Source organism: Carex rostrata, chromosome 24 (genome assembly GCF_964058835.1).
Source record: "Carex rostrata chromosome 24, lpCarRost1.2, whole genome shotgun sequence".
In the NCBI taxonomy this organism is placed as follows: domain Eukaryota; kingdom Viridiplantae; phylum Streptophyta; class Magnoliopsida; order Poales; family Cyperaceae; genus Carex; species Carex rostrata.
Window position 1 is genome coordinate 2559987 of NC_135941.1, and position 22290 is coordinate 2582276.

The 22290-nt window shown below is 33.8% G+C and overlaps 1 protein-coding gene, 1 long non-coding RNA gene and 1 other non-coding gene across 3 annotated transcripts; 2 read left to right on the forward strand and 1 right to left on the reverse strand.

The window, feature by feature from the left end:
- The first annotated feature begins 4809 nt into the window (after nucleotides 1-4809).
- LOC144575491 (uncharacterized) lies at nucleotides 4810-7831 on the forward strand. The gene is made up of 5 exons (XM_078325653.1): nucleotides 4810-5120; nucleotides 5543-5781; nucleotides 6316-6428; nucleotides 6665-6805; nucleotides 7350-7831. The coding sequence occupies exons 1-5, from the start codon at nucleotides 4853-4855 to the stop codon at nucleotides 7597-7599; spliced, it is 1011 nt and encodes a 336-aa protein (XP_078181779.1). The 5' UTR covers nucleotides 4810-4852; the 3' UTR covers nucleotides 7600-7831.
- A 10909-nt stretch (nucleotides 7832-18740) lies between these two features.
- Nucleotides 18741-19847, forward strand: LOC144575887 (uncharacterized). The gene is made up of 3 exons (XR_013518547.1): nucleotides 18741-18834; nucleotides 19329-19380; nucleotides 19486-19847. It is a non-coding gene; the product is annotated as an uncharacterized LOC144575887 (long non-coding RNA).
- A 1623-nt stretch (nucleotides 19848-21470) lies between these two features.
- TRNAL-UAG (transfer RNA leucine (anticodon UAG)) lies at nucleotides 21471-21550 on the reverse strand. Its single transcript has one exon. It is a non-coding gene; the product is annotated as a tRNA-Leu (tRNA).
- Nucleotides 21551-22290: the final 740 nt, after the last annotated feature.

A 22290-nucleotide genomic window follows, 5' to 3' on the forward strand; every position in this document is an offset into this window, starting at 1 on the left:
AAATTATACCTAGGTTCAGGAATACTTACCTCTGGAGCACCCTCTGGAGACCTTGGCTCGAGTGGTGATAGTATTACTTCTTCATCTTCACTTTCCCTATCTATCCAGAATTTCATACTGGATGATGATTCTTCATTGCTTCCCAGTCCGTGGCCTTGTAACAGACTCGGTTCTGTTTCAGCCGAACTTGGGTCCGTTCCAGCCTGCACTTGGTTGTCGCTTGTTTGTTCTAGCACATGATCAGATTCGGTTCTGTCTGAACTGCTGACATCAGCCCCAGTAAAATCCGAACTACTGACTGTAGTCCGAACTGGTCCTGGCTCTAGGTTAAGTACTGGTTCTAGATTAACTTGATCAGGTATTTGAAACAAAGAGGGACTCAAGAAACTAGACTCAGTTGGTACACTAGAATTTGGTTCTCCATTACTCTCCCCCTGAACCAAATTCTGGTTCATGAAGTAGAACTCATTTTCAAGAAAAAACACATCCATAGTAATATAGAACCGCCTCTTTGTAGGATTATAACACTTATACCCCTTTTGACTCGAACTAAATCCCAAAAATACACACTTCTCAGCAAACGGTTCTAATTTCGATCGTCCCGTCTTTTGAATGTGAACATAGACACTACATCCAAAAATCCTTGGTTCAAGGTTGAGAATAGATGGGATAGACACTTGGGTTGACAATTTTTGGAGTGGTGTTTGGAAATCATTAGATTTGGTTGGGATTCGATTCATAAGATATACAGCAAAGGTGACTGCATTATCCCAAAAAATGTCGGGCACTTTACTCTCAAATAACAAGGCTCGGGTGATTTCAAGAATTTGTCTGTTTTTGCGCTCAGCTACTCCATTTTGTAGAAAAATCATAAGTAAATAGTACATACCAACGACAACCTGATTTTGACATGAGTGGTGATGGACCCCAAACATCAGTATGAACAATATCAAACACAGATGAACTTTTATTCAAACTATCTGGGTAATTATTTCTATGGCTTTTTGCCTTAACACATGTTTCACAAATAAATTCTTCATTATTGAATCCTACAAATAGATGGGGTAAAAGTTTTCTCATATATCCGAACGACGGATGTCCTAACCTCCTATGCCACAACCACACTTTATTCTTCAACTTCTCATTCCTCACATGAAATGTTTTGCCACAATTTAAGTCTTCTAAGTAATACAATCCACCACGTCTAGTACCATGGCCCAAGGTCTCCTTTGTGAGGGTGTCCTGAAAAATACAGTGAGTAGGAAACATTAGAAATGTACAATTTAATTCTTCAGTTAATTTTCCCACAGAGATAAGTTTTGTAGAGAGGTAAGGAACTACCAAGGCATTTTTAAGAACCATTTTTTCAGATAAATGAATGTCTCCAGTCCCAATTACAGGATAAATATCACCATTAGCATTCAGAATTCCCCCTTTAGTCACTGGTTTATTCTCAGAGATGTCACATTTTTCAAAGGTCATGTGATCGGTAGCCCCGGAATCAATAACCCAATTTCTCAATTTTTCAGGACTTATTTGCTTATTTTCAGTTCTAAAATGAACAAGAGATGAGGAGAAATTCTTACCCAATTCACCATAATTACCAAAAATACATGTGTTTTCCTCTCCTGACTCGACTTGCTTACCAGTAACCGAAGCTGCCCTCTGCTGGTTCTGTATTTTCACCGAACTGCTGCCCCCTGCTGCTGTCTGTGTACCACCAAGGTGCTGAAAATGCAATTCGTTCATGCTGCTGGTTGCCAGCGCCTTTCCTGGGTGCTGCCCATCGGCTTGAACGGTTCCAGGCTGATGACAAGGAGAGTCACATTGATTCGTACCAGTAAATTCAGAATTTGCTACTGTATATGCTTTTCCTCGATCTGACTGCTTCTTCTTTCCTTTCCACCACTCTGGGTATCCGATCAATTCAAAGCATTGATCCTTCGTGTGTTTATTACCCCCACAATGACTGCACTTGAGCCGGGATTTGTCAGGAGATGCATAATTTTTGTTGGCATATGACCTCGTCTCTTGAAATCTAAAACCTTTGGTTGCTAGGGCAAGTGTGTTTGGTGCTCCCCCTTTTATCATCACACTTTGACGAATTGCTTCCCTTCTGACATTGCCATATGCTTGTTGAACATTGGGAAAAGGTCGGATTTGCACGATTTGTGCCCTTACTCCATCCAGAGCATCATCTAACCCATCCAGAAACGTGTACACTCTTGTTTTCTGAATGAACAGATTGAATTTGTCAATATCCACGGCATATTCCATTGGATTTGGACTCCTAAAGTTGATCTCCTGCCACAGTTTTTGGAGCTCATTGAAATATTCTTCAAGTGCTCGCCCTCCTTGTCTGACCTGGCTGACTTACCTGTGAAGAGCGTGAAGATGAGCCTCATCCTCACCATCATGATAAGTTGTGGCAATTGACTTCCACACATCTCGTGCAGTAGGATACCCGATATAGTTTCCTCTTAATCGAGTCTCTAGTGAACTAATCAGCCACCCTTTCACAACTACATCATCGGTTGCCCATCGGTGGTAAGCCGCATCAGTTATAGCCGGTGGAGCTGGTTCACCTGTAAGGTGTCTTAGTTTTTCACGACCACGGACATACATCTCTACAGCCTGACACCAGAAGGAGTAGTTTGTGCCATCGAATCTTGCATCAATGGGATTAGGATGTATATTTCCCTCTGTTGCGCCAACTGCCTGAGGTAGAACTCGAGTCGCCAATGTTTGGGAGGTGCTCATGGCTGCTGTTTGCATCTCTGCCATCTGAGCCATCATTTTCGCCATGTGTTTGATTAGAGTAGCAGTGTCAATTTCCTCTTCCTTAGTCTCATCTGTTTTTTCAATTTCATTCACCATTAGTCTTGACAAGCTTGAAGCGTAACACCTTAGATCAATATAGTAATGGAGAACAGAGAGGGGACAAGAAGGACTCTGATTCTCCTAACTATATCAACAGGTTACAACTTTGCTCTGATACCATGACAAATTTAATGAAATAAAACTAAAGAACACAGCGCTCCCATGAACTCCCTTCCCTCCCAATTTTATTTATTATCAGATTTTTTGTATTACAGAATTGATCGATTAAGAGTTGCATATGCTCCTTATATCATAGAGCAATACAGCTATTACATCTCCAAGTAAGGAAATAATCTTTTTTAATAATGGAAACAATCTAACATGGATTTACTACTCTCTAATACTAGGCCGAAATATACATGAAATTTATTTCTTTATCAGCAAGATCTAATTTGACGATTCCTTCATGAGTCATGATCTAATACTTCATGGATCATGAGCAATATAATCTGACGAGTCCTTCATGAGTCATGATCTAATACTTCATGGGTCATGAGCAATATAATCTGACGAGTCATTCATGAGTCATGATCTAATCCTTCATGGGTCATGAGCAAATCCTTCATGGGTTATGACACTTTCTTGACACGGTGCTTCTTTTACAAAATAGTTATTATGCACAGATATTTAGCTAGACGTACATGTAGAAAGAATGATCGTACACGACTGTTTATGTAAAACTCCATGTAGTTCTCCAAGGAATTGTACACGGTTGTTTATGTAATAATCCGTATAGAAATAGTAATTATACATGGATATTAAGATAAACGTATGTGTAGACAGAGTAATCGTACACGGCTGTTTATGTGATAATCCATGTATCTCGGTTATGGAGAGCGTCACTGGCAAGGAATCTTACACGGCTGTTTATGTAATAATCTGTGTAGAAATAGTAATTGTACACGGATATTAACCTAAACGTCTGTGTAGACAGAGTAATCATACACGACTGCTTATGTGATAATCCATGTAGCTCGATTATGGAGAGCGCCACTGGCAAGGAATCGTACACAGCTGTTTATGTAATAATCCATGTAGCTCTCGATAATCGCACACGGGTAAATATCCGTGTGTAAATATTCAAGGATTTCTACATCTCCACACGGCAGGAAATCCATGTAGCTCTCCTGTTTATGTCCGTGTACAATCACTTATTATGTAGTAGTGTGGGCTTGGAGAGGAGAAGTAAGAGAACAGTGGTGCCGGTACCACCTGGTACGGAACGACACCAGCTGTGCTCTGTACCTCCTACTGGTCGGGAGATATCCTCCAGTTCATCGGCCGTTGCACTTGTTTTAGTTTGGATGTCAGCTAGCCTCCATGTGCTTGTGTTTGTGTGTGTGAGAGAGAGATGGGTTAAGGAACTAAGGATTGGATGAATGGTTGATTACATTGAGCAAAAGCTACTTGCTTTGTTTGTTTATGATGCCAAAAGTTGTTGTTGTTTGTTGGTTTGTAGGATTTTAAGTGAATACCTACGGGTTTTAATTTTAAAAAAAAGATTATTAAGTGAAGACTGAAGAGTACTGTGAAACACGTGTGGCCTCTGCCATAGTATATTTTTGTTGAATTCAAATCACCGAAAGCAACTCAAATTTTAAGTTTATATATGGACTGTCAGATCTGTTTTGACCCGGCATTCCACTTCGGACCAGATTGGCTGGATTCTGATCGGACAGTTTAAATCTAAACTCAAAATTGCAGATACTGCAGGGGATCTGGGACTTCTATTTTGTTTCAGAACAACAAACTAAGGCTCTTCTGCGGTCCCCATGTGTCACCATCTATGCGGAGTGTTATTCTCTTATTCTTAATTTCTTATCTTATCTATGTACTGGAGTGGCTTAGCTTCAGTTGAATTCACATCTGATTTCGACATGCATAGAATATTCCTGAATACCGCATTGACATTCCCCTTCTTTATTTCTACTCTCTTCTGTTCACTTTGCTTAACTGCCGAATCAACAGAGCCATGGCGCGGAGAGCACTCGAAGCTTCTTCCTCCCTCTCATCTCGCCTCCTTTTCTCCTCTACAATTTTGACCAAACCAATTTTTTCACCTCTGCACGATTCGATCAGGTATGTGCAAACGCTAGCATATGAGGAGATACAAGCTTCACCAAGCAAGCCCTTTAATCGCACCGCCTTCGTTTTCGACAGTCTTCTTGGATCGGGTAAAAATTGGCGCACTTTCTCGCGCAGCCTTGCCACTGAGCTCGGGAAACGATCTCTGGAAAATGGTATCTTGGTTGATCCCTCGAATTGTGCCTCTTTCATTTCTATTTTCATCTTTCTGATTAGATAACAAGGAAAATAAGGTTGCTTTTTGGACATGTTATGTTCAATCATGAGATTTGAAATTGTCACAGCATTGTTCTTCCCGCTTTTGTTCGATATTTTTATTTTGCACGGAGTGTGGTAAATACATAATGAAATACAAATTATAAAAGAAAATTTCAACTCCAAATTACTCAAAATTGTTAGAAATGTTTAAGGTACAACACAAAATCTTCTATATAAATATTATTGGATGTAAAATAAGAAGTGGTGGAAGTCATCAGTTAGAACCTGATTATCCCTAACCTAAAGCCAATCTGAGTTGTTCTATTTGGATCCAGTTCAGATAATAATTCAATTGTGTTAAACTTTTTCTTTTGAACAGAATGGAGATTTGTTTTGGTGGATCTAAGAAACCATGGGAGATCAACCCAGATAGAAGGCCTTAAACCACCTCACAACATCTCCAATGCGGCAAAAGATGTTGCTGATCTGGTGAAGTATCAAAATTGGGCCTGGCCAGATGTAGTGATTGGCCATTCTCTGGGTGGAAAGGTCGCTCTTGATTTTGCTACTAGCTGTGCTCATGGAGATTATGGCCAATCAGCTGTTTTTCCTAAGCAGGTACTTGTACTCATTATGTACTTGCAGACAATTTCGAAAGCTCATATATTCGATCTGAACCGTTCAACATAACCTCCATATGAAAATGTACTTGCATACTATGTTTTACATTTTTTTTTAATTTGTTACTATTTTTTTGTATCGGCAGAAAATCATTATTTTTGAATGGTCTAGAATCTTTAGATAAAGTGATTTTCTACCTATGTAAAGAAATAGTACAAAAAAATTCTAAAAAATATAAAATTTGATCGATAATTACATCTTCATATGGAGATCATGTTGCACAGTTCAGATCGATTGTTTAGTCTTTGAAAATGAAGATATTGATCGTAGTACTGACCAATCAACACTAAGCATAGTACCAAAGCCTCACTCTTTTTCATTATTGATTAATTATTACTATAAAAAAGTGCAAATCTAACAAAGATTTGGGCATTAATTACTGGTACATTAAGTCTACATGAGGTATTATATGTGATGATATATTAAGTACTAGTTTACTTCTAATGGTGAGTAGAACTTGTTGCAGAGCAGCTGTGGGTGTTGGATTCAGTACCTGGAGAAGTAATTACAGAGAATGGTGGTGATGAAGTAGAGAAGGGTTTGCTCACCCTTAAGAGCCTCCCTTCACAACTGCCTTCTCGCAAGTATGTACCATCTCCCCTCCTTGTTTTGATACAAGTTATCGATTGGTCACATCATACAATTTATGTGGTTAATCCATTTTGTTTGCTATCATTTTAACGTGTCATTATATTTGTATCCTCAAACCCGTAAATCTTAATTAAGCCCTAAGACTGAGGACTATTTTCTATGTACCTCACTGTACGTTTATGTCGATATCGTTTTTCTAATTATTTTTTTTCTGTTCTATTTGAGAAAGGTGGGTCGTGGATCACTTGCTGAGCCTCGGTTTTTCCAAGGCACCGTCGGAATGGATTGGTAGCAACTTGAGGAAGTCAGGAGAGGGTCTTGTTTGGTCGTTTGACCTTGATGGTGCCATCGACATGTATTATTCATATAGGTACAATATCTAACAATTTCATACTTCTTAACAACAATGCCACTGAACAACCGACCAACTATTTTCGTTTTCTGTGATCAACCGCTCGGAAAACCTCTTGAAAGCATTTAATTGGTGTAAAGAGTTTAACAGAGTAGTTTTGACTTCATGCAGCGCACTAACCATATACAGTGCTGTTTTAATTCCATAGTTCGTGCACTGCATGAAGGTAAAACTGCTCTGTTAAAATAGTTACCTTAACTGGATGGTTAGACAGGTGCTTGATATATTGTTCTGATTGGGTGTTTTCAAAACTTCAGGTTTTTTATTGCAGTTTGGCAGTGTTGATCAAAGTAAACACCATAAAACTAAAACTTTCTCACCTTGAGTTGTATGTTCTTGTTTAAATTAATCAAACAAAGCAATGAGCTATTGGGTTTTTTATTTCAAAACTTAAGGTGTTTGATTGCAGTTTGGTAGTGTCGATCAAGGTAAATACTGTAGAACTAAAACTTTCTCACCTTGAGTTATACGTTAATTCTCGTTGAAATACATTATTGAACAGAGAAATGAGCTATTGGCCTTTGTTGGAACATCCACCGAAGGGATTAGAGATTGCAATGGTACAAGCAGGAAAAAGTGACATGTGGCAGCCTCATACACTGCAGAAATTAGAGGCACTCTCGAAAAAGAAGCATATATCCCCTGAAGAAGGGAAGGTTTCATTTCATGTTCTCCCGAATGCCGGTCATTGGGTTCACGTAGAGAACCCTAAAGGATTGCTTGAGATAATGACACCAAATTTTTTGTCTTAGATGCCCTTGACAGGAATCCCTAAAGTAAATGTTGTCGAATTTTTTGACATTCACTTTTTTTTTCTACAATTGTTTCATATTAATTTGCTATCTGCCACGTTAACTATTGGTTGTGCTGTAATTTGATAATAAGTCATACCTCTGTATATGATGGTTGAGATTTGAGAAAGAGGTTCACACTTCACTTACAAAAGGAAAATGCACACTATTGAAAACCTTTCCTCGGTATTATTTTCTGATTTTTTTTATCTAATAACAACATATATAACAACATATTCTATAGCGGTTCGGATCGGTAATTTAGATTTTGAAAACGAAATATAAGATATGAGGTACGATGAATTATGAAAGACATGCATGGGTATTATAACCTTCTTGAATTTCATTATGCTAATTTACCGATAAGTACTAAACTTAATTTATCTATTTAAGAATTGAAATATATTGTGTTACTTTAAGCGTCCTGCTCATATTTTGACCCAAACTTTCAATAAAAAAAAATAGAGTGTATGTTTTAGTTTGAAGAAATTTACACTTCAGCTAAAAATAAATAGTTCAAATTTTCTCAAAATAAGTGTATGTTCTTCGTAGTTCAAAATAATAGGCAAATCTACGTACGGAAACTATGACCAGTCAATTGTAAAAAATTTAGTAGAAATAACTATAAGCAAGCTTAAAGGACAAAAATAATATTTTTACTCTTATTAAGCTATTATAAAAAAATAAATAAATTTATGGAGCTTGATAATTGTACCTCAAACAAAATTCTCAAATAAGTCCCCCAAGTATTTAATATCTAATTTTTATTTTCAGTGTTAATATCCAAACATTTAAAATAACCCTTTATAATGGGGGAGTGCTATTCTACACGCTTAATTTGAATTTTTCAGCGCTGAGCTCTTTAAATTTCCGTTTTATCCTTACTCTCTCTTTCCAATTTAATTAAAAAAAGGAGATGATACGATACAGCTAATAAACCAAGAGGGGCTGACTGTCCTTCCACTTTCTCTTTCTAACCCAATTAATAAAATAACTAATAAAAGAAATTAATAAAATAACCAATAAAAGAAATGAAAAAAAACTAAGAATTTAAAGCGTGTATAAATTTTTTCTTAAAGAAAAACCTCTTCTATATATACTCACTGAAGCTACTGTCCAAATTTTTCTTTATTAAAATGTAGAAATCCTTTGAAGAATATTTGATTAGACAACAACTATAATGATAAATCAGCAGTGGGTATCAAAACCAACATATAACAAACAGTAAGAAATATTTTTTTCATTAAATTGTGCCAATTAGAACTCTACATAAAAATAACCAGAATTCCAGACAAGTCGTACTCTAGCACAAACTTCAGATGCCCAATTAACTGACATAAAGTCTCCTAAAAAAGAAAGTGACATAAAGTAAACTAATACTCTTGTGTAAATCATCAATGGAGAGTATATTCACAACTATCATAATACCCAAAAGTATATGTTGCACCCGCTGGTGCATCAACTCAATCTTCATTTTATACTTTTATCTTTGGTGCATCAACTCAATCTGCATTCTTGGTAGCACGCGAGTTTCTGAACTCTTACAGTAAGAGGAAAATACCTGCGGTGCTCTATAAGTTGGACTTTGAAAAGGCATTTGACACAATAAGTTGGTGCTTTCTCATTAACATCCTAATAGAACGGGGATTTTCTCCTAAATGGATCTCAATGGTACTACTAATCCTCAAATCATCGGAATCTATGATCCGGGTAAATGGAGAATTAACAAGATATTTTAGACATGCGAGAGGATTGAGGCAGGGAGACCCCCTGTCCCCTATGTTATTCATTATTGTTGCAGATTTCCTAACTTGGCTAATAAAGAACTCATTGACCTTGATGCATCAACCCATCCACTTACCACCATAGCCGATTCAGTATGCGGATGATATTATCATTTTTGCAGAGGTGCACCCGAGAACTCTGAAAATAATTACACTCATACTATCTGTATTTGAAGAGTTATCGGGATTGAAAATAAACAAGGATAAAAGCTCCTTCGTCCCTATTGCCATTCCTATTAACCTAAGGGGTGTGGTTGAGAATACCCTGGGATGCCGGGCAAATGACCTACCAATTAAATATTTGGGTCCTCCATTATTGGATAGAAGACCAAATAGGGTTGACTTCTTGCCGATGATTGTGGCGGTAGAAGCGAGAGTAGCAAGTTGGAAATCGGCACTGCTATCATATGGGGGAGACTAACTCTGATCAAATCGGTACTCTCCTCATTACCACTTCACTACATGCAGGCTCTAAAAATACCTAAATGGGTGTTCGAAAAAATAGATAGGATCAGACGTAGTTTCCTATGGAAGGGCCAGGATGTGTGCAAATCAATCAATTGTTTAGTCAACTGGGAGAAGACATGTGCACTCAAGGAAAATGGAGGGTTAGGCATAATCCACTTTCAAAACCAAAATGACGCGCTTCTGACTAAGTGGATATAGATATGCCAGTCAAACAGACAGAGTAGTTGGGCAATGACAATCAGGAACCTCTATGGAATTGAAACATTAGCAGACATTTCGGCTGCACATAACATCTTTTTTTTCCTAAGAGAAATCCACAAGCTGATGCCCTTTCATGAAGCATCAATTAGAGTTAACCATATAACACGGGAGACACTATGGAGGTGGGAAGCGAGCGAAAATTTCACAACTTCCTCGGCCTACAAAATGATGCATCACATGGGGGTGATTTGTCCATATCATAACAGATTATGGAAAATAAAGTGCCCACCAAAGGTTAAGGTCTTTCTATGAGTACTATTGCAAAACAAGCTTCTGACGAGAGGGATTCTAATGCGAAGAGGATGCCAGACAACTCAAGGATGCATGCTATGTGGGGGTGCGATCACGGAGACAGATGTTCACCTCTTCTAGACATGTGCATACTCGACACTTTTCTGGCAATTGCTATTGGCTTCCTTTAACTGTAACCAATGAGTGATAGGGGCCACAACATATATCAATCTTTGGCTAAGTATATCGGTGCAGCTGGATAGCATAGGCCATAAGATCTGGGATACCGTTTGGGCGGCAGAGCTATGGGCCCTATGGAGAGCGAGAAATAACAGGATATTCAATCAAAGATCGAAATCACTGCAAATACTAGTGAGCGAGACAAGATATGAGATAGGGCAATGGAGAGAACACTGTTAGCATAAGATATAGGGCCATGCGGGCCAATTGTGCATAAATTTGAATTAGCTTTATAAAATTTATATTAGAAAACTTGGCTCACTTGGGCACTATAAATAATTTTATTATCAATGAAAATCGTAGGATGGCTAGTTGCCACCTTACCCTCAAAAAGAAGAAGATGAAAACATACACCTATCAACAACATGGTTTGATTTGAACAAGAACCGCCACTACAAGATGCCTATTCCATGTGTCAACCTATCAATCACTCAGCAGCATGCTGTATTAGAAAGTTGAATTAGTAGAAAAATCACAACTCAAGTCAACATTTAAGATAATCTAAACCAACTTAATAACTTGATTGAGAGGGTTGTCAGGGGATTTCTTCCACATCATCGCAAATTACTTCTCCAACTCAAGTCAACATTTAAGATAATCTAAACCAATTCCACATCATTCGGATCAGTCATTGTTGTAGTGAAGATTGTTCAGTAGAATAGTTGATGATAATGGTTGTTGGGGATACAACTTCACGCAAGCGCAAAAGTAGTTGTCGAACTTGATGGTTGTCAGAGATATAACTTCACACAAGCGTAAAGGTAGTTGTCGAACTTGCTCCGATACCACTTGACGACAGCACATCTCAAACTCTACTCACTAGTGGAAAAACAGGAATCAGGATCGGTTATATACACATATCAGTATCGGAATCCAACCGATCCTGATGAAGGCGATACTGATACTATCAGGATCGGTTTTATATTTTTCAAGAACCGATCCAAATAGAAACTATTAGGATCGGTTTTTTAATAAAACCGATCTTAATAGTTGTTATCTAGATCGGTTTTTGACTAAGAACCGATCCCGATACGTACTATCAAGATCGGTTTTTATATAAGAACCGATCTTGATAGTATTTTCGAATTTTTTTTTTAAATTACATAACAACCGATCCTGATACGTACTATCAAGATCGGTTTTATATTAAAACCGATCTTGATTGTATTTCAGATCATAATTCCAAAAAAAAAAAAAAAAAACTTTTAGGATCGGTTTTTATTTAAAAACCGATCCTAAAATTTTTTTTTTTTTTTTTTTTTTAAATTATGATCTGATAAAAAAAAAAACTTTTAGGATCGGTTTTTATTTAAAAACCGATCCTAAAAGTTTTTTTTTTTTTTTTAGAATTAGGATCGGTTATTTTAAACAACCGATCCTAATAGTAGTAATCTGGATCGGTTGTTTAAAATAACCGATCCTGATGTTTTATTGAAGCTAAAAAAAATATTTTTATTTATTTGACCAGCTTCCATATATATTTTGCTGGCCAGCATCCTAAATTTTTTTTTGTTGCACAGTAAGAAGCAATAATCAATTAAATATCATATACACATTCTAAATTAATTATCATACACATCTTAAACTATTACAAAAAATTCATGTACTTCATAAAAAGTTTTGTGAAGCATTACATGTTATAACAAGAAATCTAAATCCAAAAAAAAATTAATTAACAAACATACAATTGACTAATTGGGCTATTTCTTCAATTAACACACATTTATACAATATACACATTTATGCAATTAATGTAAAGCACAACAATAAAAAAAATCAATAATTACCTCTTTTGCAATCACATCACTTGAGATTAAAAAAGACCCTAAAAACAAAAACAAAGGTAACAATTAGATGGAAAAACATTTTCCAATAAAAAATACAAAAAAATGTGTTTTAAAAGTATAATAATGAGAAAATTAGATAAAGCTAATACCATGATAGTTGATCGGCCGGATGATTAAGTAACTTGAGAGAGATGTCCTCAAAACTGTAAAACAATATACAAACACCATTAATTAATTTTTGAAACAATAAAACAAATTAAAAACTGGCACAATTGAGTCGGAGGTGCGAGAGGCTCGGATTTGAGAGGAAGAGACGGAGAGAAAGAGAGAGAGAGACACGGAGGAGAGGGAGAGACGGAGACAGAGAGAGAGAGACAGAGTACTGAGGATTTGAGAGGAAGATACGGAGACAGAGACAGAGATGCTAAATTGAAAATGAGAGGCGCGAAATGAAAATAAGAAGAACCCTAGCTAAGCTGGTTATATAGGAATTATCATTAGGATCGGTTGTTTATAAAGAACCGATCCTGATACTAATTTTTTTGTATAAAAATAGTATCAGGATCGGTTTTTTATTATAAAAAACCGATCTTGATACAATTTTTTTTTTTCAAAATTGATTCTGTAAAAAAAAAAAAAAAAAAAAAAAAAAAAATCAGGATCGGTTTTTTATAAAAAACCGATCCTGATTTTTTTTTTTTTTTTTTTTTTTTTTTTTTTTTTTTACAGAATCAATTTTGAAAAAAAAAATTGTATCAGGATCGGTTTTATTGCTAAAAACCGATCCTGATAGTATCTGGATCGGTTTTTAGCAATAAAACCGATCCAGATAGTTTTTTTCTTTTATTTGGAAACTCTTTTCATATGGTTATGTTTAAATAAATATAAAAAATTACATATTAGAAATATAAGTTAATTATTTAATAGAAATTTTATTTAATTTTCAAATTCTACTTAAATAATATTAAACAGGAGATAGGTACTATTTGACATTGACATTTCATTAATGTAATTTTGATGAAAATTAATGTAATTTATATTATTAAAATTTATGTGATAATATAATTAATTATTTGACATTGATATTTCATTTTGAAGTCATTTTGACTATTGAATTTTTTTTATACAATCATGCATGATGCATCAATGACTTGTGCCATATAATAATATACATAAGACTTGAACCCTTGTTGTGTGGGGTTGTGAAGGAACGAATACAAACATTAGCATTTGGTCGATCGGAACCGTTAAAATGAAAGAATGTCATATTAATTTCACCATTATAAAATTTGATACAATTCGGGATTCATTTACTAGTTCATCAAAGCAAAACAATATAGCAACATCGCACGGTCGTAAATAGTTTACGTTGGATCTTAATATTATTTAAGTAGAATTTGAAAATTAAATAAAATTTCTATTAAATAATTAACTTATATTTCTAATATGTAATTTTTTATATTTATTTAAACATAACCATATGAAAAGATTTTCCAAATAAAAGAAAAAAACTATCTGGATCGGTTTTATTGCTAAAAACCGATCCAGATAGTATCAGGATCGGTTTTTTATAAAAAACCGACCCTGATTTTTTTTTTTTTTTTTTTTTTTTTTTTTTTTTTTTTACAGAACCAATTTTGAAAAAAAAAATTGTATCAGGATCGGTTTTATTGCTAAAAACCGATCCTGATAGTATCTGGATCGGTTTTTAGCAATAAAACCGATCCTGATAGTTTTTTTCTTTTATTTGGAAAATCTTTTCATATGGTTATGTTTAAATAAATATAAAAAATTACATATTAGAAATATAAGTTAATTATTTAATAGAAATTTTATTTAATTTTCAAATTCTACTTAAATAATATTAAACAGGAGATAGGTACTATTTGACATTGACATTTCATTAATGTAATTTTGATGAAAATTAATGTAATTTATATTATTAAAATTTATGTGATAATATAATTAATTATTTGACATTGATATTTCATTTTGAAGTCATTTTGACTATTGAATTTTTTTATACAATCATGCATGATGCATCAATGACTTGTGCCATATAATAATATACATAGGACTTGAACCCTTGTTGTGTGGGGTTGTGAAGGAACGAATACGAACATTAGCATTTGGTCGATCGGAACCGTTAAAATGAAAGAATGTCATATTAATTTCACCATTATAAAATTTGATACAATTCGGGATTCATTTACTAGTTCATCAAAGCAAAACAATATAGCAACATCGCACGGCCGTAAATAGTTTACGTTGGATCTTAATATTATTTAAGTAGAATTTGAAAATTAAATAAAATTTCTATTAAATAATTAACTTATATTTCTAATATGTAATTTTTTATATTTATTTAAACATAACCATACGAAAAGATTTTCCAAATAAAAGAAAAAAACTATCAGGATCGGTTTTATTGCTAAAAACCGATCCAGATACTATCAGGATCGGTTTTTAGCAATAAAACCGATCCTGATACAATTTTTTTTTTTCAAAATTGGTTCTGTAAAAAAAAAAAAAAAAAAAAAAAAAAATCAGGGTCGGTTTTTTATAAAAAACCGATCCTAATAGTATCAGGATCGGTTCTTTATAAAAAACCGACCCTGATTTTTTTTTTTTTTTTTTTTTTTTTTTTTTTTTTTTTTTTTTTTTGCATAACCAATTTTGAAAAAAAAAATTGTATCAGGATCAGTTGTTCTAAACAACCGATCCTAATAGTTTAACTATTAGGATCGGTTTTTTAGAACAACGGATCCTGATACTATCAGGATCGGTTTTTTAGAAGAACCGATCCTAATAGTTTAACTATTAGGATCGGTTTTTTAGAACAACCGATCCTGATAGTATCAGGATCGGTTTTATAAAAAACCGATCCGGATAGTTCACAAATTAGGATCGGTTGACTAAAAAACCCGATCTAACTAGTTTTTAGGATCGGTTTTGTTCAGAAAACCGATCCAGATAGGTATTAGTATCGGTTGTTTCATATAACCGATCCAGATAGGCCGATCCTGATTCATGTTTTTCCACTAGTGACTCCGTGTGTACAAGTTTTGTTTGGTTTAGTGAGATATTGAACAATAAAAGAAGAACTTGCTCTGATACCACTTGATGCAATCTCGGTCCTGAATCTCAACTCCGCTAGTGACGGGTCTCGAACTCGATTTAGTGGAATAGAAACAAAGAAAAGCTAAATAGCAAAAATCAAGTATAAACTCTCAAGAAGAAAATATATTGATCAAAGTTCATCTTCTCTTACATGCATGACATCTCCTTTTATAGGCCATAAGGAGGGATTAAATTTAAACATGAAATGTAAACATAGGAAATAAAAATACTATTAATACTTCTAGAAAAGGTAAATAGTCAATCCTCAAAATATGTTTCTCTCTAATAATAGCTGCACGCTTCTCAAAGTGAGTTTGAACCTGAATCCGAGTCTGACTCCGAGTTTAAATTTGGATCTGAGTCCAAGCCAGAATTTGGTTTTCGTCACAAAGCAATAGAGGAGACGATGAAGTAGAGGAAAGTTGTACGATGTACGAAGCGGAATGAACTTCTCCATTGAAGTTCTTTTATTAATTTCCTTTATCTTATTGATTCTTTATTAATTAGGTTAGATAAAGAAAGGTGAAAAGATAAAATCGGGTCGCATGTTTCTAATTATTCACAAAGTGAGAAAAAGGGTAAAAAGGGAATATAAAGAGCTCAGCGCTCAAAACTTGAAATTGTGCGTGTAGAATAGCACTTCCCGATTTTTTTATTTATATCCAAAAAATAAATAAAATTTTAAAAAATATTCCAATCCCGACTGAAATTTGAAATTTACCCAAACCGGTTAACCAATAACCGGATTTGGGACAAATGTTCGGTTAGTGGATTCCCGAACTCAAGAAATAAAACCGGTTAACCACTAACCGGAAAGTTGTGTTTTTTTTTAAAAAAAAACAGAAATTTCTAATTTTTGTTATTTTTGTATTAAAATATTAGAAATGTTGAATATATTTCCTTGAAAATAGATAAAATATAATATAATTTGATTTATTAGAAAGACTGCAACAAATAATCCGGATCAATATTTTTCAGGCCGGATTTTTCGCGGCTGTAAGAAAAATTAATATATTTCTTTGTGTTATTGGAAAAAAATAAAAATGTTTAGATTCTGAGTTATTGATCCCGGTTCAAAAGTCACTTCCAGATAATCCAGAAAATATTGTGATCTTTTTAGTACATTTAATTTATAAAAAGTTGTATCTATTTTGAGAATTCTTTTTGAAAAACAATCATTAAATAAATTAAAGTTTTTATTTGTTTTCAAAAATAAATACAACTTTTCATAAATTAAATGTCCTAGAAATATCACAATATTTTATGGATTACCTAGAAGTGACTTTTGAACCAGGATCAATAACTCAGAATCTAAACATTTTTATTTTTTTCCAATAATATAAAGAAATATATTAATTTTTCTTACAGCCGCGAAAAATCCGGCCTGAAAAATAGTGATCCGGGTTATTTGTTGCAGTCTTTCTAATAAATCAAATTATATTGTATTCCATCTATTTTCAAAGAAATATATTCAACATTTCTAATATTTTAATACAAAAAAAAAATTAGAAATTTCTGTTTAAAAAAAAAATTTCCGGTTAGTGATTAACCGGTTAAATTAAAAAAAAAAAAAAAACTTTCCGGTTAGTGGTTAACCGGTTTTATTTCTTGAGTTCGGGAATCCACTAACCGGACATTTGTCCCAAATCCAGTTATTGGATAACCAGTTTGGATAAATTTCGAATTTCAGTCGGGATTGGGATATTTATTTAAATTTTATTTATTTTTTGGATATATATAAAAAAATCGGTAGCATTTCCCTTTATCTATTCACAAGTTTTTAAAACTTTATCTATAATCATTTAAATTCTAAATCTTGATAATTTTAACTTCTAATTACTTTTATTTTCAAACCAAAAAAGGAAAAATTACTTTCACCCACTTTTTTTTTCATCTGATCATTCTCGTCAATTTTTCCGATAATTCATAATAAATTTTGCGAATCTAAAAATACAAACATTTTTTACTCGATTTTGTCTTTCAAATGAGATCCATAAAGAAATATTTTTGATTTATTTTTAAGCAGTTATTTTTTTAATTAAAATTCACGAGCACTTTAACTTCTCAAGATTTTAAACTTCTCAACCATTTAAACATTTGATGTGTATCATTTAAACTACTATATTTAAGCGTTTAAACATCAAATCTAAGTTTTTTTTTTTTCAACAGCTGATACTTTTGACCATGACGACCTTCTAAAAAGTCGATACGCCTCTTAGAATGCAGCTTCTCAACTATTTAATCATTTTATGTCTACCATTTAAATTACTACGTTCAAGTGTGTAAACCTCAAACCTAATTATAGTTTTTATTTTTATTTTTTTAGCTGACGCTTCTTCCAACTTACACTTTTGATGCCTATTCATTAAATCTCTATTTGCAACTATTTAAACCTCAAATTTGTAAATAAGCATCTCAATTTTTATTTTTATTGAAAACCTGTGGCATATTGATTAAATAGAAATAAGATATCTTACAGGTTACATGCTTCTCAAAAATAAAAATAAAATGCGAAAAAGAATAATTGCCACAACTGCTTGTTCTCTATTTGTGTTCTCTATGCTGATTTGATGCTATCCTCTACTTCATCTGTACTGGTAGGTTTCAATTAGAATTTGGTTTTCGTCACAAAGCATTTTCTTCTGTACTGGTAGGTTTCTTGAGATTTGACAGGCTTGTTTGTAAAATTCTAATTCTGGGGGTCTGATTTGTGAAAATATTGTAATTTGTGGCTGTCAGAATGCCAGGGGATTGGAATGAAAAATGGCTGAAAATACTCTGTCGGGCATGCGGTCTTAGTCGAAGAATTTGAAAAGAAATTGGAAATAGAACTTGTTCTTTTTGGGCCGAGAGTATTACCATTGACTCTGTTGCCCGTCATGGGTAGACAAACAAAGGCCTGGTTAGAGAAGCTGTTGATGATATCAGTGATTACTATCTCAACTTATCAGTATCTAGTAACTTATATGTTGTCATCTCTGACGAAATGCATAGAGATTCATTGGAGAACACACCATCTCTAATTAGTGCAGAAATTATATTTTATCATCCTCAGATTAAAGGACTAGATCTTATATTATATCATTCTCAGAATGGTATAATTGTTTTCTGATGCAGCTATATATGTTTAATTATGGTTCATCTTGTTTTCTTATATATGTCTAATTATGGTTATTAATGTATAGGATTTGAAAAATTGATATAGATGCAGTTATTTTCTTTAAGGTTAGAAATTTGAGCTACAAACCTCCTGGGACCCAGCAAAGTATTTTGAATGAAATCAATCTTTCTCTTCGTGGAAAAAGGTATAGTTCTAGCTTATGTTAAGGAGGGACTTTCCTTTTGAACTAAATGGCGATATTGACGTGTATGTCGGTACATTTCTTTTAAGTTGCTCTCTTTTGTGGTTCTTATGGCAGAAAAATAATTTTGGCTAAGTTAAGCCTCAGTTATTTTAAAGAACCCCGACATAATTAACAACAATGAGAAAAATAAAAGATGCAAACTGTTGATATACCAGTACCAGCACTAAAGCTTACTTTACAGATGTCATTTGTAATTTATTAATTTTGTGGACCTTTTCCTTTTCATCGTTTAGGGTTTTTTCAGATTTATAGGGACAAATATACTTCATGCCATCAATTATTGAAAACTAAATTATCAATAAAGAAAGACTAAAAAATTCTACACTTGAAATTTAGTGGCAGAATGAGGTACAATCAATCACAGAAAATTTCATGCTTAGACTTTTATTCTTTGAGAAGCAAATTAAAGACTGATCGTAAATGTACCAGTGTAGATTTGGGCTGATTTTTGGGCAAAGTGGAAGTGGGAAAGCCTCCTTTTTACAGGTAACAATTTATAATAGTTAGTTGCTACTTGCTTGACCTCAAAAAAATCAATTTGCTTTGCTTTCTCATCTAAGTCTTTACTTCCTAATTTTTTACTTTTATTAGATTTTGGCTGGATTGGCTCAAACTACATGTGGGTCCATTATTATACAGAAGTATGGAATCGATTCGAGCCAATTGAACCACCAAAGTCTCTTTTACCAGAAAGAGTTGGTATTGTTTTCCAATTTCCTGAGTGGTAAAAATGCACTTTATTTGGCCATTATTTTTTTTTCTAATTATTACCTCTATTACTGGAACCGCACATACTAGAGTAGTTAGCATGATTTTGGAGGGTGTCAGACTTTGACCCATGGACAATAACTTTTGGTTCAATTAGGCGCTTGATCTTTGAGGTTTGGTTTCTTTTTGGCTCATTTGTCAATTAGCACCTATCAAGTGCTGCGGTTGGCAAAAAGTCTACATATTGTGTAAGATATATTTCATAATTGAAGTACAATTACCTTTACTTACAATGAAAAGAATTTGGTTTAGGAATATGGGAATAAAAAGTTTTAAAGATTATAGTCCATGTGACTATTCCAATATGATCTTAAAAAATGTGAAGCAAACTTTGTAGCTGATGCATAGCCAAGTCGGACAGGTGCTACATCAGCACAGTTAAGTGTTATCCGACCTCAAATCAGCAGCAAAGTTCAAAGCGCAATCAAACCCAAATAAACCCAAATTGTTTAAGAGTTCAATAAGCTTGTCATGTAAATTCTTGATGAAGTGGTTGTTACCAGTATTTTTTATGCAAGGTTTACAGTTTGAGATTGCACGCTTCTATCTGCTCTACAGAAGCTAATTTCTTTATGGTGCAGATATAAGCAATTGTTGTTGCTTGAAAATTAATTGCAGAGATCTGGCACCGCTGGTAGATAAATCGTGGAAAATGGAGACGGGAGGTGTCCTTAAAGAGGCACTGGTGCCTCTTTAACTCTGATTTATATTCATTAGATTGAGACTGTTAGAAGAATAACTTGTCCAATTTTGTCTGATATGTACTGTTAAATTAATTCTTATTTGTACATACTGAGATGCATTTTTCATCTATCTGCATTTGATCTTCTCTTTTAGTTGAATTGAATTTTTTTAGTTGAACTGAATTTTTTTTTTCCCACGTGAACAGTGATTCGGCCGAACACGCCCTTACTGCCCTCTTTAGTTGGGAAAAATAAATCAAAAGAAGGTAGAGGTGCCAAAACCTGGTTTGATCTGACTGGAACCAGAACCCAAAGCCAACTTTGAATTCACATTCAAATCTGTAAAACTTCAATGATATGAAACCTAAGTATCTAATCTGATCAATTCAGATTCAATTTGATCCGTATTTGAGCTGAATTATGGAGTCCATATCCCCCAGTTACCGGAGGTGCAATTTGAAAAAAAATGGACGGCTCAGATCAATTTCATCCATATCAAACTCAATCCAGTACCGGTCTGCTTTGAGATTCGTGCCAAGTGAAATGAACGGTCCAGATTCACCACTTGCACCTCAGGTACCTGGGGTGATATGTATTCTGAATTATGGTCGTTTGTGAATAATAGTTGTTTTTGCTTCGGTCGGGATGTCCGAATTATTTATTCTTGACATTTAAAAGAAATAAAAATCTATGCTTCCTGAAAAGCTCGAAACTTTGCAAAAACGCAAAGCATGTCCCGCTGGATAGATCTAGTCTTAATCTTTTGCAAATGGAGATTGGAAACAATAACGTCAGCACTGCAGAATTCGCTAATATATAATTTTGTTTGCACATTTTATAAAGAAACAAGCTCTATCTAAGAAAATATCAGGTTTTTTTTTTTTTTCGAGAAAGAGACAATATCAGGTTTTAGCAAAAGTAGAGATAGATGGTTTTAGCAAAAGTATATATTGACTCGGATCCTAACAGAAAATACAGATTCTTAATTAACCGACACAAATGTTACAGTACTGCATAGTAATTAGCAAATATTATTGTTACAACTGTAAGGGTTCCCAACGTAGAGAGGCTGAGAACGTGTGACAGTGTGAGAGAAATAAATAAACAAAATTAATGAAAAAATAGTGACAGCTGTGGGATTTGAACCCACGCCCTTTCGGACCAGAGCCTAAATCTGGCGCCTTAGACCACTCGGCCAAACTGTCAGTTGTGAATACTGTATCTAACAAATTATATAATTTTTATTGTTTTGTAATTTTACTAAATTCATTTCAATGAAAAAGGGTTCAAATGCCTCAACTTCTTGTCTTGACTTTTAAAATTGTAAGTCTTCAATTACTTAAAATTAAAACCCAAATATCAATATAAAATCATTAAATATAATTTATATTATTCTTTCTATGCATATATAAAATATTGCGGACTTTTCAACTTTATTTAGTTGACATAAAAACCTAGCAAAAATATAGTAATGTGAGTAATTTCAAATCAATAGCTTTTTAACTTATTAATTCGTATAAAAATAAAACTGGTAAGTGATTTTATTTTTATATCTATATTATAAGAACATAATATATATCATATCTAACCGTTTTTATTTTTGACATTTCAGTTTTAAAAAATTTATTATGAAAAAATTAAAAAGTAAAAAACATGAAAAACCGCAATAATTTACATGCAATCCTGGCCTTTAGGCATGATTTCCTGATCCATAATGCTGTAACTTGGGGTCTGTTTGGACTTTGGACCAAACAAACTAACACCAAATGAGAAAAATTGGATTAATTTTTAGAATTGAAATATCTTTTTTTTTTGAGGCAAGTTGAAGTAGGTCGATAACTGCTTACAACTTTTATTCAACCAAACCAAGAGAGTTTACAGATACAGAATAGGAGAAGAAGAATGCACAAAGCAACCAAGAATCTTGACTAATTACAAGTTGTTC

Bases quoted from the DNA above. Each gene is read 5' to 3' on its own strand.
- LOC144575491 (XM_078325653.1), top strand. From the start codon at position 4,853: ATGGCGCGGAGAGCACTCGAAGCTTCTTCCTCCCTCTCATCTCGCCTC. The intron at 5,121-5,542 runs GTATCTTGGTTG...TCTTTTGAACAG, and splicing joins GAAACGATCTCTGGAAAATG to AATGGAGATTTGTTTTGGTG. The intron at 6,429-6,664 runs GTATGTACCATC...TATTTGAGAAAG, and splicing joins TCACAACTGCCTTCTCGCAA to GTGGGTCGTGGATCACTTGC.